The sequence below is a fragment of the Notamacropus eugenii genome, chromosome 3, assembly GCF_028372415.1.
Source record: "Notamacropus eugenii isolate mMacEug1 chromosome 3, mMacEug1.pri_v2, whole genome shotgun sequence".
Lineage (NCBI taxonomy): Eukaryota > Metazoa > Chordata > Mammalia > Diprotodontia > Macropodidae > Notamacropus > Notamacropus eugenii.
Genome location: NC_092874.1, coordinates 149,822,507 through 149,841,098, shown reverse-complemented (window position 1 = coordinate 149,841,098; position 18,592 = coordinate 149,822,507). Strand labels below are relative to the sequence as shown.

Sequence of the window (18,592 nt, the reverse complement as noted above, 5' to 3'; positions counted from 1 at the left end):
AACTTTGCTTATATTTCTCCTACCATTTTCATTGGGCTGTAGGTGAAGGTCTTAAAAGTACTTGAGGGGAAAAACCCCATTTTTGTGGTTTTCACTTGGGCATGTTGTCAAAGAGGTTGAGACCTCAGTTAGTGGTTGAACTGGATGAATAACGTCCCTTCTACCTCTAAGTCTCTGAGTCTACATTTCTTCATGGTTATGTAAGTTCATTCTTTCAGAAGATTCTGAAATTCTTCAACCCATTCAATTCAACAAATCCGAAAGAATCTAAGCTCCTCAATTGGGGGCTGTTCTTTATTTTTATGTTTATATCCCCAATCCTCAGTATAATATTTTGCACAAAGTAAATGTTTATTAAATATTTTCCAGATTGGAGAAGAATATGTGAGAGGATTATGGTGTAGGGAATAGCATCTGGAATTTAGAAGCAGGAAGATCTTGGTTAAATAATAATAGCTGGCATTTCTATAGAACATCTGGGTGGCAAAGTGGATAGTGTGCTAGCCCTGGAGTCAGGGGGACCTGAGTTCAAATTCTATCTCATGCACTTACTAGCTGTGTCCCCAGACAAGTTACTTATCCTGTTTGCCTCAGTTTCTTCATCTGCAAAATGAGCTGGAGAAGAAAATAGCAAACTACTCCAGGATCTTTACCAAAAAAAACCCCAAATGGGGTCACAAAGAGTCAGACACAAATAATCGACTAAACAACAACGAAGCATTTATGTAGTGTTAATATTTGCAAAACACTTTACAATAATATCTCATTTTATTATTACAACCTGGGAGGGAAGTGCTCCTATAGCCCAACTTTACAGATAAGGAAACTGAGGTTAAATGACTTGCCCAGGGTCACACAGCCATTAGTGTCTGAGGCCAGATTTGAATTCTATGACCCTGAGCAAAGCACTTAACTATAAACAGCATTCTAAGAATATAAGTCTACAATGGTGTAGAGTGTTTCCTTATCTGGGTTCCCTGTATTAGTGAAATCAGAAGTTCAGGCCCTAAACTTTAAAATTATGCCAGAAATGGAAATTTTAAAAGGATGAGATAAAGGTAAAATATTTGATCCTACAGTCAATAAGGGATCTTTGGAGTTTCTCAATGAAAGGATTGATAATGTCCGACCAGTGCTGAAGAAAAATCTCTTTGACAGCTGTGTGGAGAATGATTGGAGAGGGAAGGGACTTGAGACTAGGAGCCCTATTAAGAGGTTATTGCAAATAATCTAGGGGAGTTGTAGTTATGACTGGAGCTAGGGTGATATCTCTGTGAGTAGAAAGAAGGGTATGGATGTAAGAGGTGTTATGAAAGCAGAAATGACAAGAGGCTATGTGAGACAAGAGGGAACAAGGATAAAACCAAGTTTGCAAGTTCCTAGCTTGGGAGACTGGAAAGCTGATGGTACTCTCTACAGCTATGAGAAAGTTTGGAAGAGGGATGGGTTTGGGGAGGGAACAATTAATGAGATCTGTTTTGGACATGTTGAGTTTGAGATGTCAATGGGACTCAAGGAGTGTATTGGGAGACAAGATAATATAATGAGTTCTGCAATACAGATCTATGCCCATTCATCCTGTGCCTGTACCCTATCCTGCAAAACAAAAAGGAGGGAAACAGGACTCCTACTGGTCTGTGCTGGAGTCAGATCTCCAAGGGGTAGCTATGATAGCTACCAGGTGATCTGGGAGATAGGAAGTGGTTATTCTGGAAAGTGTGTGTGGGGAGAACTTTTCGTATAACACTGGCAGAGATGTTGTTGCAGGTATTTTGTGTACTTAGGTTTTTAACTGAGGAGCTAATATTGAGAGGACAGGGAAGATTTGGAGTGGATGAGGCTAGATGAGGTTGTATTTTAGACAAGATATTCTGAGGAAGGCATGATCCATCTTCCCACTCTCCCAAATGATTGATCACAAACCCCTTAGGATCAATTCACAGCCCTCTTAGGGTTAGTTCACGACTCTCCAGAAGGCCTAGTCCCCACTTTGAAGACCACTGATCTAGTCCATCCCTCTGTTGTGTTAATCCTTTGTTTTGAAGAGGATCAATGACATCGCTGGTGATGTCTTGGCTTGTATGTGAATTGGATTTAAGTGAGATAGAGTTTTTGCATAGTCAACAGATTCATTTTCTTTCTGAGTAACTGAAGTCCAGTGGCAAAACAGAAATCAAGACAACTGATGATGGCCCAGGATGCAGTAGATGACCCTGGTGTCTTCAATGTCTGACCAGGCTCTAAGTACTCCACAGCTCCTGCTTCAGCTACTTTCATGGCCATTGGAACAAATTGTTCTCATCTACCCATTCTGCTGGGGAAAGTCTTCACATGCTTGGGGTAGATAATCCCCAACTCACTGACAGGTTTGAGGTCTCAACCTGGTTTAATCATGCTATAGCTTCTTAGAGCTGGTAAGACATAGGCCACCTCTCTATTTCCAGTAAGGAATACGTTTTAACCTTCAATAAATGTTTAATTGAATTTAAACACCTGTGTTATGGGAGTCATGTAGATTAAACATTAGGTAGATGATATATGGACATATCTTTTCTCTATGTTAGTTACTCTACACCATGGCAATAAGAGCCCTAGGAAGAGGTTGTATATATAGGATACTGTAGTGCCTTAATTATATTTTCCCCTAGAAAGTGTATTTGAAAACATATTTTTAGTTCATTACTATCTTACCAGAGAGAGTTAGCAAATACCTGGTATGCTCCTCCTCTGAGCAGTTCCATTGTAGTGACTGAGGTCAGAGGTAAAGGTTTTATCTTCTGAACCTACCAGGGAGAGGGAAAAAGATTCCATCATATATTTATGAAATCATATTCCACGTCTGTAGTATATGGATGATAAGCATCCTAGTAAGAAAATTTTGAAGAGAACCTTAAGGATGATTCCACAGCAGTGGCTATTAAAGTCTAATTTTTTCTACAACACTGGTTTTAAGTGAGACAGCCCTATTTGTAAATTACTGAAATGGCCTTAATACAAGCGAAACAAGATAGATACATCATCCATCTAGATCTTAATCACAATTGAGGAGATGTTTCAGTGAGTTCAGTGACTGATAATAAATCTTTTGCATATTATTTCTTTTTTTGGGGGGTATGCTTCAAGTAATTCTAATTTGGATCTTAATTAAGATGTATTTGTAAGTCAAATTCCATTAAAGTCTCTCTCTCTCTCTCTCTCTCTCTCTCTCTCTCTCTCTCTCTCTCTCTCTCTCTCTCTTGCTCTCTGTCTCACAGATCACCAAATTTTGGGAGAACACTCTGGTAGGAAAGAGGGTGGTATAATGGAGACATGTTTTGCTGAGAGTCAAGAGACCTCTGCTCCTGCCCATGTTCTATTGCTAACTAGTTGTATCCTTGAGTAACTCACTTCCCCACTGGGCTTAAAAGGAGGCGGAGGGCAGGGGGGAGTTGACTATATGATCTCTAAGGTCACTTCCATTTTTAACATTGCATGACCAAGGGAATGGAAAGCCCAAGATATAAGTATGAATATTGTGTATATGTGAACCAATCCTTTCATATATTCTGTCCTGTCAAATCCCTGCCCTCTATGGTGGAAGATGTTGGCATATGTTGATGGCTAGAGACTATCAGGAGGGCTCAAGAGGAGCAAGGAGTAAACATTTAGTGCCTACTACATGTGAGGCCTTGTGCTAGGCACTTTAACAATATTATCTCATTTGATCCTTACAACAATACAGCAAAATAGGTACTATTACTATTTTCATTTTACAGTTGAGGGAACTGAGGCAGAGAGATGTTAAGTGATGTGTGCAGGGTCACACAGCTAGCATGTGTCTGAAATCAGATTTTAACTCAGGTTTTCCCAACTTCAGGCCCAGCATTCTATCCACTTTACCACCTAACTGCCTCAAGAGAAATAACCCTGGTGGTCCAAGAGTGGTCCAAGTGCTGCAGAGACATAGCAAGTAGGAGGTCCTTATGGATCAAACCATAATGGGATAATTAAATCCAAAGGGTTTGCTAAAGAGAAGGAAAGGGAGTTTATAGCAGTGTCCTAACACCGACTTAGTTAACATCAAGTCAGGAACAAAATATGAAGAAGGGTGACTAGATTTCAGTGAAATGATGGTTTGACTCATAACTCTTCTGCCTGGGTTGTTTTTTTTATGGTGGTGCCATGCTAGCCATGTCATATTTCCTTATGATGCTTTACCTCTGGGCCTGGACTACAAAACTCCCATTGTTGTCATTACACTTCCTCATTCTAAATGGAGAGAGGCAAAATTCTGAATTTGTAAGACTGGAATCTTGTAAGTTTGTAGTTTTGGAATTTGTAAGTTTGTAATGTTAGGAATTTGTAAGTTTGGAGGCTGGCTGTTGGTCTTTAAGCTGGGCTGACAACTTTGCACAATGTTGCCTCACTTAAATCCAATTCACAAGCATGTCAAGACATCTCCCATGATGTCAATGGTCCTCTTGGAAAATGAATGACGAACAACAGCTACTGGTGGCAAGGGAATTGTCACACTTCTTATGACACCCTAACTGCTTTGAGAGGAGGATTAGGATTTCTCCAGACCCCTTGGGGGTTTTGTGGCTAAGAGAGACCCCTTTTCTCCTTCCTACTCAGTGTCTTTCTCTCTACCCCAAATGTTCACATGAACTATATGTACCTGATCTGTGGTAGAGCATTCTGAGCTCGTATTGTTCTGATCAGCCAGGCAGACACACCATCTTGACTCCAGCATTGTGATATCATTTTGGTCCTCTTCAAGAATGAAGATAACAACCAACCAACCAACTCAATGTCATCCAGAGGTAGCTTTATGCATAGACAAAAACATTCTAATGACAGTACCACAATATCTGAAATTACATTGAGATTCATATCTTTGAGCAATTTGTTGTCCTTTCTCTCAGAAAGTTTCTTTCAGAAACTGTATATTACTGCTTTTGACTTAATATCAGAGGAGGGAAAAGAAGAGGAAAAGAGCTGGAAGGGGTCTCAGTAATCACCTAGCTAGTTCAACATCTTCATTTTATAGGTAAGGAAAACAGAGTCTAGAGAGATTTAATTACTTGTCCAAAGTCACACACAGCCAGAAAGTGTCCAATGTCAGAATTATAAAGAAGCAATTCCTACCACAAAAACAATTTTGGTGGCACCAGAAAGTCTTAGTTTTTATCTTTCAGAACAGGGAAGATGACAAAAAATTTTTAATCTGATCACAGCCCCAAGACACTAGATTCTTGACAGAATTTTTGATATTCTGAAGCAGTATACCATAGTAACTAAAGTGTTAAGAAGAGTATTAGACTCAGGACAGGAAATCTTGTGTTCAAATGTGATTCTAGTATTTGATGTGACCATGGGAAAGTCACTTATTCCATAGCCATAGTTTCTTCAGTCAGAAAATGAAGGGGTTGTATAAATGGCCTCTGAGGCTCCTTCCAGCTTTGAATCTATGATCCCATGATCCAAATCTTATCCCTGACACTAGATGTGTTACCCTGGGCAAGTCACTGAAACCCTCAGTTTCTTCATCTATTAAATGGGGATGAAAAGAACACTTTTAAGTACCTAATGGTTGTGAGTCTAAAATGAAGTCCTTTGCACACTTTAAAGCAGTATATAGATGATATTTATTATTTTTATATTTGTTCCCAATTTGTAGGGGGAGATTGTCTACAACTAAACCAGTTTCCAGCGAGCTGCTCTGTCCAAGAGAATGTTTCACCTGGCACTAGAGTCTACAGCTTTAATGTGACCTTGTCATTATCAGCATCTCCTGTGAGCTTTGGCTTTCCTCTTCTAGTAAATTCAGATCCTTTGACTCAAGCCTTTTCCATTAATGGATTATCAGAGAAAAACTTTGAAGTAAGTCTCCTCAACTTCATCAAGGGGCAGGTGGTTTTGTTTAGGTTTCCTGTCGCACAGGAAAATTTGTTACCAGTGAAAAGAGTTGGATTGAATTCTTGATAAAGGAAAATTTCTTCCTCTCACAACCCTTGGTTTTCTTCAAGTGGTCTAGGAACTTTGAGGTCTTAAGAGTCTCTGATGGAGATACCACATTACATGTACATCTGGAGCACTTTCCACCAGAGACCACACATCTGATAGGGTTCTCTCTTTTTCCCAAAGTTCACCCCTCTGAAGACCAGTGACCAACCTGTTTGCCAGATATGACTTATTACTAATAGCATCTGACACAGTGGAATGGAAAGAATTTGGGTGTGGAATCATAGGAACAAGAGCTGTAAGGAACTTCAAAGGACATTGAGTTCAACTCCCTCATTTTAGAGTTGAAGAAGCTGAGACCAAGGGATATTAAGTGATTTGTTCATGGTCATGTGTGTCAAGAGGCAGGTTTTGAACTCAGTTCCTCTTCAGAGTGCTCTTTTCATTGTACCACCCTGAATCTGGAGCCCGTGGTTAGATTTGTGACTCAATCACTTACTATGCGATCCTTGGCAAGACACAGATCTTTGAATCTCATCTTCCTTTTCTATAAAACAGAGATGATAATACTTTCACTATATAGCTTACATTGTAACTGGAGGAAAGTACTTTGTAAACTATTAAGTGCTATAGAAGAGTTATTGTGATCAACCCCAGTGTTAGGCTAGCAGGTAAGACAATGGAATTATTTACTATGGGTAGATCTTCCTGATAGCAGGTAAGATGGTGGAATTATTTGCTATAATATGTTCCATATATATGTTCCCTATGTAAGTTCCCATAGCTCAGATGATGACTCAAGGTCCCTGCCAGTTCTTATTCTCATTGTGTGGTTCTTTTTCTCAGTTTGACTTCATAATGTGACGAAGACATTTCTATATTTTTGGAATTTTAATTTTTTTAATTAACACATTTTTTTCTTCCTCTCAGAACCTCAGCCCTCAATTAAGAAAAAAAAACCAAGACCCTTATGTAGCATATATGCATATGGTTTATGTAAGTGTGCATGTATATCTAGTTAAACAAAACAAATTCCTTCATTGACCATGTCAAAAAACGTATGTCATTCTGAGTCTGGAGTCCTTCATTTCTCTATCAGGAGATTGGTAACTTGTTTCATCACCAGGTCTCTGGAATTATGGTATGTCATTGCATTGATCAGAATTTTGTCATTCAGAGTTGTTTGTCTTTTTAATGGTGTTGTTATTGTATAAATTTTTCTCCTGGTACTGCTTGATTCACTTGGTATTAGTTCATACCTGGAAGACCAGTTTTTATTGAAAACACATGTCACTAATAAAGAAATACTGCATCAAAGAACTCTAAACATATAGGCACCTAGGTTCTGACTGTATAAATATTCTCCTTTTAGAATAGATAGATAGTCACATCTGCTTACAGTTATTTAGCTTTCCACATCTTCTGAGTGATTCCTAAAGCTGCCATTTTCCCTTAAGTAAGGGTACTAGTGTGCTTTTTAAATTTCCAGCTGAAATAGAAAATGTCGTTCTACAGCAGCTAACATTTCCCATGGAGACAGATGTCAAAAATCTATAATGATAGCTTTGCTCATTCTAGCTATAGCTCATTCTTATTGAGCAGTTTACAATGTCCATCACAATAGCTCTGTGAGGTCACTATTGAAAGTCAAATCATCTGAATTTTCCAGATGAGGAAACTGAGGTTCTAAGACAGTCAGTGACTTCCCCAGGGTCACATGGTAAGCATGTGCTAAGTCATCTGGTTCCAAATCTTGGGCTCTTTCAAGTACATCACATGGCCTTTTCTGACCCTGGATCTAGCATTGCCGATCACCTAGTTTCTTGCCTGAGTCCTCAAGGTCTACCCTGCCATGGTATCTGGAGTTTCTGGTTATTTAGCATGGAGCAGGACAAGTTCAAACCCAACATGACTGAATCAAAACCAGGTACCTTCGGTCTGAAATTGCCTCCCTGTCTCAACTTCTGCCTTCATGCTTTTTGTACCCCCTTCATTCCTCAGGTCTTTCAGGTACAAATCCTTGAGATCACCTTTGATTTCTCATTTCACCCTTTTATATTCAGTCCTGTTGATGCCTTTGTGGGTAATATCACTCAGAGCTGTTTCCTTTCACTTCCCAGTGCCATCATCCCTCATCACCTCTTCTCTGGACTGCTACTGACTTTCTTGCCTCTAGCCTCATCTTCTTCAGATATCATGCAAACCATTTCTTCATTGTTTATTCTGTCACTTTTCTGCTTTCATTGGTCAGTTGTTTTTTAGTCATATCTGACTCTTTGTGATCCCTTTTCTGGAATTGTCTTGGCAAAGATACTGGAGTTGTTTACCATTTCCTTCTCCAGCACAAATGAGGAAACTGAGGTAAAGTGTTATGTGACTTGCCCAAGGTCACACAGCTAATAAGTGCCTCAGGAAGGATTTTAACTTAGGTCTTCCTGACTCCAGGCCCAGTGCTCTATCCCCTGCACCACCCAGCTGCCCCAGAGTTCTCACTAGAGCTATATTACTGAACTTCTAACTGCTCTCAGGAAGTCGTCATCTAAATGCTCATTTGGAACATCAGATAACAAATGCAGACCTGAACTTATCACCTCTACAAAACTTGTCCTTTTTCCTATCTTCCCTATTTCTTCCATTTTCCCTCCTTTCTTCCCTCCTCTTCCTTTCTTTTTTCTTCCTTCCTTTCTCCCTTCCTCCCTCTCTCCTTTCCTTCCTTCATTCTTTTTCTTCTTTCATTTCTTTCTTCCTTCTTTCCTCCCTTCCTTTCTTCCTCCCTCCCTTCCTTCTATCTTCCTTTTTTTCTAAGACTGGGTCTCCCTCTCTTTTCCAGATGCTACCTATGGGCCTGATCCTACTCTGATCAGCATGGGAGCTTTGATCTACTTTGACCTTTCTGACCTGAGCTGCCTTTCCCCTACCTAGCCAACCTTATCACTTCCAATTCTCAGAGGACTCAGCATATTAATACTGGATGAGAATTTAGTAAGGGCTGTGTTCACATCTTGCTTCAGAAGTCACTTAATGTTTCTATGCTCCAGTCTCTTCATTTGTAAAATTAGGCCACTGAACTTGATCATCTCTAAGGTCTATTCAGTATCTAAATCTATGATCCTAAGAAATGTAAAGCCTTATATATGTCTAAAAATATATCAACTGCATAAGGTCAACTTAGAGGAGATATAGCTATTGACTAGCTATTCACATTGGGGAGGGGGGAAACCACGTAATTTTAGTGGATTGAAACCTCAAGGTGAATAAGCAGTATCGAGTGACAGATAATAGTTAATGTGATGTAAGACTGCGGTGATTGAAGCTTAGTGTCCAGAAGGACAGACAACAAGAAAGGCACACCCCTCTGCCCTGCTTGGTTTATGTGTGGAGTACTGTGTTCAGTTCTATGGGGAAGGGATCATAATTTAGGAATATTGACAAAACTGGAATGACTCTTGTGGCAGGTGACCAGGAGAGTGAGGAGACTAGGAAATATGTCATATGGGCATTGGATGGAAGAAATGGTGATGTTTGGCCTGGCCTAAAGAGGAGTGTAATCTTGGCCTTCTGAAGTAGATCAAAGTTCCCATGCAGATCAGAACAGGATCAGGCAAAAATAAATAAACAAATAAATAGATGAGCAAGTAAATAAACAAACAAACAAATAAATGAATAGATAGATAGATAGATAGACAGATAGGTAGATAGGATCAGGCCCATGAGTAGCACCTGGAAAAGACAGGGTGACCCAATCTTAAAAAAAAAACCCAAACTAGAAAGAGAAGATAGAAGGAAGGGAGGGAGGAGGAAAGGAAGATGGGAAAAGAGGAAGAAAGAAATGAAGGAAGTACTTTCTACTCTTAGTCCCCTTCATCTGATTTGCTGGTTCTTTTTAGAACTTCCATCTTAAGGAAAATGCCCAAGTCAGTCCCATCTTCATCCTCTTCTGGCTCCACTTCTGACTCTAGACTTTCTCTACCATGCTCCTATGCTGGTCTTCCCCCTCATCATCTTTCCAGCTCTCTTTGATGAGTTTTCTTCCCCCATTAGAATGTAAGCTCCTTGAGGGTAGGGACTAGCTTTCTTTCTGCTTATATCTGTACTCCCAGTACTTAGCACAGTGCCTGGCACATAGTCAGTCCTTAACTTAAGATCATTGACTTGATCAGACTAAAAAAAAGGAAAGACTTAGGAGAGCCACAATACTCCATCTTGAAAGACTGCCATGTAGAAGAGAACTTAGGCTTATTTTGCTTCATGCCAGAGTTTAGAACTAGGAACAGTGGGTGGGTGGTTATTTGGCCTAACATGAGAAAAAGCTTCCTAACAATCTAAGAGTGGAATGAGCTGCTTCCCACTGGAGAGCTTCAAGCTGGATAATTACTTGCTAAGAATGCTGCCGAGGAAATTCTTAATTAGGTATGATTTGGAGTACATAACCTCAGAGGTTGTTTTGAATCCTAAGAATCTATTGGCTTCTTTCCAATCTCTCTCCACTCCAATCCATCTTTCATCCCAATGCTCATGTATCCTAATGCACTATCCTGATCACATCACTCTCTTGCTCTTCAATGAGTCTTCATTATCTGCTGAATAAAGTACATATTCATTAACCTAGTGTTCAATGCCTTCTCCAGTCTGCTTTATGACATCCTCTTTCTCCTTCTGATGAAATCAATGTGCTTTCTAGACCGGACTATTCATGAGTACCTTGTTCTCTTCTGCCCTCTCCTATCACTGTGATTTTGCTCAAGACTGTTGAAAACCTTCTCTTCCTTCAAGGAACAAGTCAGGTCCCTTTCTTTTTCTAGTTTAATACTTAAGTGCAATTATCCCTTCCTCCCCAGCCCTCCATGCTCGTTTCCACCTTTATACCTTAGCTCTTGCCTTTCCTCTCCTTCTCTCCTGCCATAGTACTTCATTCTTTTTAACCAGATCTTAAGGATATTACACTTCCTTCAAAGCCAAGGTCAAGGTTCACCTCTCATATGAAGCCTTGATTGGTCAACCCCAGCTTACAGTGCACTTTTTATTCTTTGAATTGTTATGGTCTTTTAGTCTACATCACTAGCAACTGGGGGCAGTCAGGGGATGAATTGGTTGGGTCACTGGTCCTGGAGATGGGAAGATCTGGGTTTAAATCCAGCCACAGACACTAGCTGTGTGACCCTGGGCAAATCACTTAACTCCTGCTTGTCTGGGGGGGAAAAGCCCTTCCTGGATCATTGCCTTGTTGTGGTAGAGGGACTTGCATAGCTCAATGAAACTATGAGCTATGTCATGCAAGGTTACCCAAGTTGGACGGGTCATAGTGGACATCTCTGACAAAAAAAAAAAGGGTGATCCACACAAGAAGGAAATGGTTAACCACTCTAGTAACTTTGCCAAGAAAACCTCATGGGAAAAATAGTGCATAGGGCCACAAAAATTCAGACACAACTGTATAACTGTACTACACCACCAATAAGTCTATATTATACACCTGGTTATGTGGTTTTTTATTTGTTTCATGTACATATATTCTCCCCCTCCCCAAATAGAGTATAAGTATCTCAAAGAGAGGGGCCCTAGATCTATTTATTTTGTATTTCTGTATTATTTCTTACAAATATTCAATAATAATATGAAATTTGTTTAGCTCTATGCTTTAAAAAAAATGCTCTTTCCCATAGTCCACCCTGATGACCAGCTACATTTTCATGTGGAAATTAGGGGACCACATCCAGAGAAGCTAAGTCTCATTGGATGTTTGGTACATATCTTAGCCGTGGGAAGGCAAAGTAAACTTCCCTATGTTAACTGTTCAATAAATCATCAATGCCTCATTTCATGCCAATGTTGAACCCAGTGTTAGTGTCACCTGTCAAGGAGCATCTTTAGATGGTTGAAAGTATCCAGACACAATCCAGCCCATTTTACACCTCCTCCTATTCAATTGTGTATCCATTTTAGTTTTACAGTCAAGAAAATTAAAGTAATTTCAGGGAAGACTAATGACATTTCCAGTGTTTGAACTTAATAGCCTTTAACTGTCCAGCATGGTGCTGACTCTATGATGCTATTTTTGGGAGGACAAAGAGGAATCATACCTGTGATTGCATTGGTATAGGAAAATCCCAGGGAGGAAACTCCCTCTCCCAATTCGGGTTAGCACCTACTCTGCAACTTTTAGTCTTAAAGAATTGTTTGGGGTAAACAGGTGAGGGGAGAAACAAGCATTTATTAAGCTCTTGTTATATACCAGGCACTATGCTAAGTGCTTTACAAACATTATCTCATTTGATCCTCATAACAACCTTGGGAGGTAACTGCTGTTATTATCCATTTTACAGTTGAGGAAATTGAAGCAGATAGAAGTTAAATGATTTGTGCAGGCTAGAAAGTGTCAGAGGTCACATTTCAACTCAGGTCTTCCAGACCGCAGGCCCAGTATGAGATACATGGAGCTACTTAACTACTTCTAAAGAGAGGTTGAGTGATTTACGCAGGGTTATACATCAGTGGCTGACTATGCACTTATCTTCTAGGCTATAAGAGTCCCCCAAAGTTTACTTCACAGTGTACCATTGTGGTCAACCTATTCAAGTACTAATGTTCTTTGGGTTAGGGCTCTTTGAAATGGATGATGCTAATTAAGTCTGAACCGTTTGACAGTCAAGGAAAAGATCATTCACAAGTCATTCATTATCGACCTCTTGAAATGATCCCATTTCAAATCCATGTCTAAACCTCCCTTCTTTTCACAGTCCCACTAAGAATCTTTGTTTTCTCTTTTCAGGTAGTCACCACTGGGAAGCCTCCACTTGATTTTGAAACAATGCCAAACAGGTTTGAATTGCAGGTTTATGTTAAAGATGAAGCTGGAGCTATGGACGTGGGACTCTTGACTGTTCATTTAAAAGATGTTAATGAGCCTCCTCTGTTTCTAGACAACTTGGCAAAAGGAAGTAAGATATGGAGTATCTGTGATGTAGAACAAAGAATAGTGTTTTGGGGTTCTGGGAGACAGATAAAAATGATTAAACAAGCAGATGTTTTCAGTGGAGAAGGCAGCTGCTGGACAGACAGAAAAATAAAGGCACAACTTCTAGTCATCAATCCCTTTCTGTTTTCTTTACACTTGGGTGTTAAAAAAAAATGAAAACCAAGTAAGTGACCCACCCAAAGATGCAGAGTATAGAATGTAGTAGTCAGGTCCAATTATGAAGTATTCCTTGGGCATCTTCCCATCTTCCCCCTCAAAACCACCTTTTTTCCCTCTTTTCCAGGGCCTTTTTTCCACTCCAGACATGAGTTCAGAGTCTTCCAGTCAGGTGGCTCTTAGCTAATTCTTTTTTACAATATTAAAAAAAAGCCCCAACAAACTCACAAATTAGCTGAAAAAATCATTAAAGGTGTAAGAATTCCCAAGGGTAATTTTACATTTTAAAGTAGGATATTTGGAGTTAGGAAAACCTTACATCAAAGAGTTTCTAAGGGTGACCTTCTAGTGACTTTTACCGCTGCTGCTGGTAGATAGCAAGAATGAGAATTTAGTACACCAGCTCTGAAAAGCCTTCTTAGCCAACACTGCATGATTTCCTATAATTTGTTTGAATGTATCCTGTAAACAAGGTGCTTCTTCATATGTCAACATTTTGTTGGTTTGGGAATTCGGTCAACTAATGGATTTAGATTGTAACCTTTCTTCAGTTTAGTAGAGTTGTCTGAGAAGCGTAGAAATTAAGAGACTTGCTTAAAATCACACAGCAAAGGAAATTTAAACCCAGGTCCTCCTGAATCAAGATCTAGCCCATGAAGTCAGTTTGCCTGTCTATTTCTTTCTAAATGCATACTGATTCCTTGGGTTCAATAAATTAAGCCATACTTGAGAAACTTTGGCTTCTTATTTGTTTTTCTTATATGCATCAGAATTACATATTTGCTTTATATCTTTAAATACTTTGAACTCCTATGTAGCTGTAGAGCTCTACATTTTGGAGGGAACAAATCCTAAACCCATTTACCAGATGGAGGCAGTTGATCCTGAGAATGAGCCCCTTGTGGTAAGTCTTATTAAAATGCAGATATTGTTGGCCTGTTCTGGCTCTAGTGTGTTATTGTGGGCTAAGATTTTCCCCTACACACACACACACACACACACACACACACACACACACACACACACACACACACACACACACACACACACACCCTTACCACCAGCCAAGACTGCTTCAAGCAAAGAGTTGCAGATGTGGGCAGTTCATGTTTACTCTGCCCTGAGGTGACTTGATCTATGACCTATCTGTTGGTTCTTTTTTAAGCCTTCAGTGGAAGGCTCCAGAGAACCCATGGGACCTACTTTGCCTTATCTATTTTTATCTTTTACCTGAAGACATTGGAATATGTTTTTAGTATAAAAAAGATTGTTTGAATTCTAGGACTTTGAGTGATCCATTTTATCACTTGGGAACCTGGACTACCACATGTGTGAACTTGACATCCAGTGTTTGTATAGGATGACTTTGGGTTTTGGAACTGGAGAAAATATATTTTATGTTTCAAAGTTGGAAGTTTAAATCTGATCTCCTTTATTTTCAGTACCCGGCTGAACAAGGATGACCCCTGGTGAGATAATGTAGCAAACAAAATGTGTCTTGAGACCCAGTGTTCTCTTTCTGTGCCCCTCTCTTACTTCCTAATGACATCTCCCCTACTTATAAACTCATGGGTCTGGGTCAGGCTCTAGCAAGGATATTAGAGGTCACCTCGATCGAGTTCTTTGTGTGGAAACTGAGGCCTTGAGAGATGAAATTACTTACCTAAGGTCACACAGGGAGTATGTAGCAGAACCTGATTCAGATTCATGTTTTCTGACTTTAAGTTAGGCTCTCTATTCAGTGAGTTTTCCAACTGTATAGGGCTTCCAAATCCCTTTATTGTGTCTCACTCAGATTTCCTTTCTCTCCATGGTTTCCCAAACTGCCTTTCTCTCTAGCACTACCAATCAAAACTCCTATTCTTTCAGTAAATCTAATTTCAGGTCCCCATTAATAAAAGAAAAGTCTTATTAAACTAATTTCTACCAATGTGTAAGTGGTAGATACTTCTCTTAACTCTACCAAGAATATTTGCATTTTTTAAAAATGTTGAAACAAATTAACATCTAATTGTTGAAATTTCAAGTATTGGAATAGAAAGAGGGGGAGATCTTTATGTTGTTGTACTTCAGTTGTTTTCAACTGTGTCCTACTCTTCCTGATCCCATTTGGGACTTTCTTGGCAAAAATACTGGAATGATTTGTCACTTCCTTCTCCAGCTTATTTTACAGATGAGGAACTAAGGCAAACAGGGTTAAGTGACTTGCCCAGGGTCACACAACTAGTTAAGTATCTGAGTTCAGATCTTTGTAACCTGCCTTGATTCATAAGGTGACTGCTCTGTCCACATGTAAGAACAACTCTGAGATCAAGGCAATTTTTCCTTTCCTCTTCTCTTCAAGGAACAGGGCTTTGACCTTCGGTATAAGGAATTCTCAGTAAGGGTAGTCCCTCTACCAATGTAGGTCAGGACTTTCTCTGCAATGTATGGTCTTAAAGAGTTGCCTAGAACCTGAAAAGATTGAGTGATGTTCTCAGGGGAATGAGACCACTGTATACATCAGAGGTTTCCCTGACCTATTGGCCAATTCAATATCCACTACTCCATGCTGTCTCCTCCTCACATTTATCTTTGGAAGATACCAAATTGGAAATAAAAAAAACCCCGCATCTTTTTTTTATTTTTCATTTTAATAGATTTTATCAACATCTTTTGCTTTTCTTAGCCTGCGTTCCCCCCCCCTCTATCTCTCTCCCTGTGACCCTTCCCAGAGATCCATACTTTAAAACAAAGATTGTTTTCTTAAAAAGAAAGAAGAGGGGGAAAAGTCTGTAAAAACCACAGACAGATCAAAGAAATTTGATGATGTATACAATGTTCCATATCCACAGACCCCTACCTCTGGGGTCTTTAGGACCACACTTGTCCTTTATAATTTCACAATATCAAGTTTTAATCTTTTTATGGTTGTTCCTTCCATTATATTGTCAAAGTCATTGTGTCTATTTTTGTATCAGTTCATACAAGTCTTTCCATGCTTATCCATACATATCACGATCATCTTTTCTCATAGCAGAGTATTTACTGCATTATATTCATGTACCACATCTTGTTTAGCTGTTCCCCAATCAATGGGTATCTACTTTGTTTTCAGTTTTTTGCTACAACAGAAAGTACTATTTTAGTCCATATGGAACCTTTCTTCTTGTCAGTGGTCTTGAGATATACGCTAAGTGGACTCTCTGGGTCAATTCCAAATTGTATTCCAGAACGGTGGTGCCAATTTAGAGCTTCACTAACAATGCATTAGTTTGCCTGTCTTTCTATAACCTCTTTAACATTTCCTATTCTCATCTTTTTTCATCTTTGCCAATTCGCTGGACATGCAGTGAAACTTTTGGGTTTCTTCCACTTGTGTCTTTCTAATTATTGATGATTTGGGACGTTCTTTCATCTGATTGTTAATAGTTTATTTACCATTCTACTTTAGAGAATTGATTGTTCATATCCTTTGATCACACATCCAAAGTTTTATCCCTTGCCAAAACCATATATGTGAATAACCAAGCCTGGACTTCCAGAGAGTTGAAAAAAACTTTGCAGAGTTGGGGGATGATGGGTATGAACATTCTCTCAATACTTAGCTGATACGTTAGTTGGTTTTGTTGAACCTCTTTTTCAGCTAGATAGTGCAGTGGATAGAATACCCAGCCTGGAGTCAGAAAACCTTGAATTCAAAACTAGCCTTAGATATTTACTAGCTGTATGACCCTGGGGCAAGTCACATTAACCTCTCTTTGCCTCAGTTTCCTTATCCTTATCCATAATGAGGATAATAACAGCACCTACCTCTCAGGCTGTTGTAAGGATCAAATAAATATTTATAAAATTCTTAGCACAGTACTTGGCATATAAGTGCTATGGTTATTATTTTCCTTTTTTTCATTTCTTTTCTTTTTTTGATTTCTTTTTTATGATTCATTTAATATTTTATTTTTCCCCAGTTACTTGTAAAACAAATTTTTAACATTCTTTTTTGAAACTTTGAGTTCCAAATCCTCTCCCTTCCTTCCTCTCTGCCCCTCTCACTGAGAAGGTGGTAAGCAATTCGATATAGGTTATACACGTGTAGTCATGCAAAACATATTTATAGTAGTCATGTTGTGAAAGAAAACTTAGACTAAAAAAAAACTCAAGAAAAATGAAGAAAGCAAAAAAAAGTATGCTTCAGTCTGTATTTGGACACCATCAGTTCTTTCTCTGGGGGTGGATAGCATTTTTCATTGTAAGCCTTCAGAGTTGTCTTGGATCACTATATGCTGAGAATGGCTGAGTCATTCAGGGCTGATCATCTTACAATGTTTCTGTTACTTCGTATCCAGTACATTTCACTTTGCATCCACCCATGCAAGTCTTTCCAGTCTTTCCAGGCTTTCCTGAGAGCATCCTGCTCATCGTTTCTTATTGTACAATAGCATTCCGTAACTGCATACCGCATTTGTTCAGCCATTCCTTAATTGATAGACAACTTTCAATGACTAATCATTTTCCTTTTTTCAATCAATCAATTGATAAGCATTTATTAAGTACTTACTATGTTCCAGGCACTGTGCTAAGTGTTTCGGGTACAAAAAGAGAAAGAGGGCTTGTTGGGCATGGGAGGGGGATGGACATTTTTAGAAATAAATGTGATGTAAAAACAAAGCATATGAATAAAGATAAGATTTTTTAAAACCTCATGTGTACATACAATCAGCTTTTAAACCCTACCACCATCTTTAAGGCAAAACGGGGTTTCTACCTTTTCCCTCTTTCTGCATATGTCCCTCAGGCTGCATGTTGTCTTTTTTGTGACTTTCCCCCACTCCCTTTCCAGGTCGGCTGATAGCAATTCCTCACTTTATTTGCTGCTATAAAATGGAGGGAGAAGAAGCATACCATCTAGTTTGCCCTCAAATCCAACGCCCAACTTGGCACATTTCCGTGGGCTGAGTAAAGGATCGACCCCCAAATAAGAAGCCTTGCGTCAGGCTTCAGAATCTGGTCTAGCCCATAGCTTCCTCTACCTCTTACTGAGGGAATCGAAGTTTTATGTAATTTGTAAAAGTGAAGCAATAAAACATTGGCATGGAAGTTGTTGGATTATAGTTTTCCAACACTGGCAACATTTTTGTCTGGTTATTGAATTGGCCTGGATGGAAATGTAAGATGTGAAACCTCTGAATTTTCCAAGATTCTGTGGCTCTCTGATTTCTACAGAAGAGCAGTTTCTCTTTCCTTTTCAGAGGGGTCCTGTACTTAAGGCTCCTAGGAAAAACAAAAGATGCTGGACCAATGATAAAGAAATCACCAAGGTTGCCGTAGCTTATTTGTACACAGCTGTTTGTAAGTTGCCTTTTCCATTTGACTGTGAGTTCCTTGAGGGCAGGGTCTATCTTTTACCTTTTTCTGAATCCTTCTTGGTGTTTAATAAATACTTAACAACTGACTGACTAAAAGGGGTGGGAAGGGATTAGATTAGATAGCCTCCAAGGGCTGATCTATGATCCTATCACCTTCTTTTTAATGTATTTA

At 39.3% G+C, this 18,592-nt stretch overlaps 1 protein-coding gene across 5 annotated transcripts in view; it reads left to right on the top strand.

Annotated features, from left to right (window-relative positions):
• Window positions 1-18,592, top strand: part of CDHR3 (cadherin related family member 3) — a 100,502-nt gene that overhangs the window by 1,314 nt on the left and 80,596 nt on the right. For all 5 annotated transcript variants that reach the window (XM_072653084.1, XM_072653088.1, XM_072653087.1 and 2 more), the window contains exons 2-4: window positions 5,660-5,862; window positions 12,713-12,881; window positions 13,894-13,979. In XM_072653084.1, the coding sequence (XP_072509185.1) occupies window positions 5,660-5,862; window positions 12,713-12,881; window positions 13,894-13,979 (458 nt within the window). The remainder of the gene's footprint in view (window positions 1-5,659; window positions 5,863-12,712; window positions 12,882-13,893; window positions 13,980-18,592) is intronic.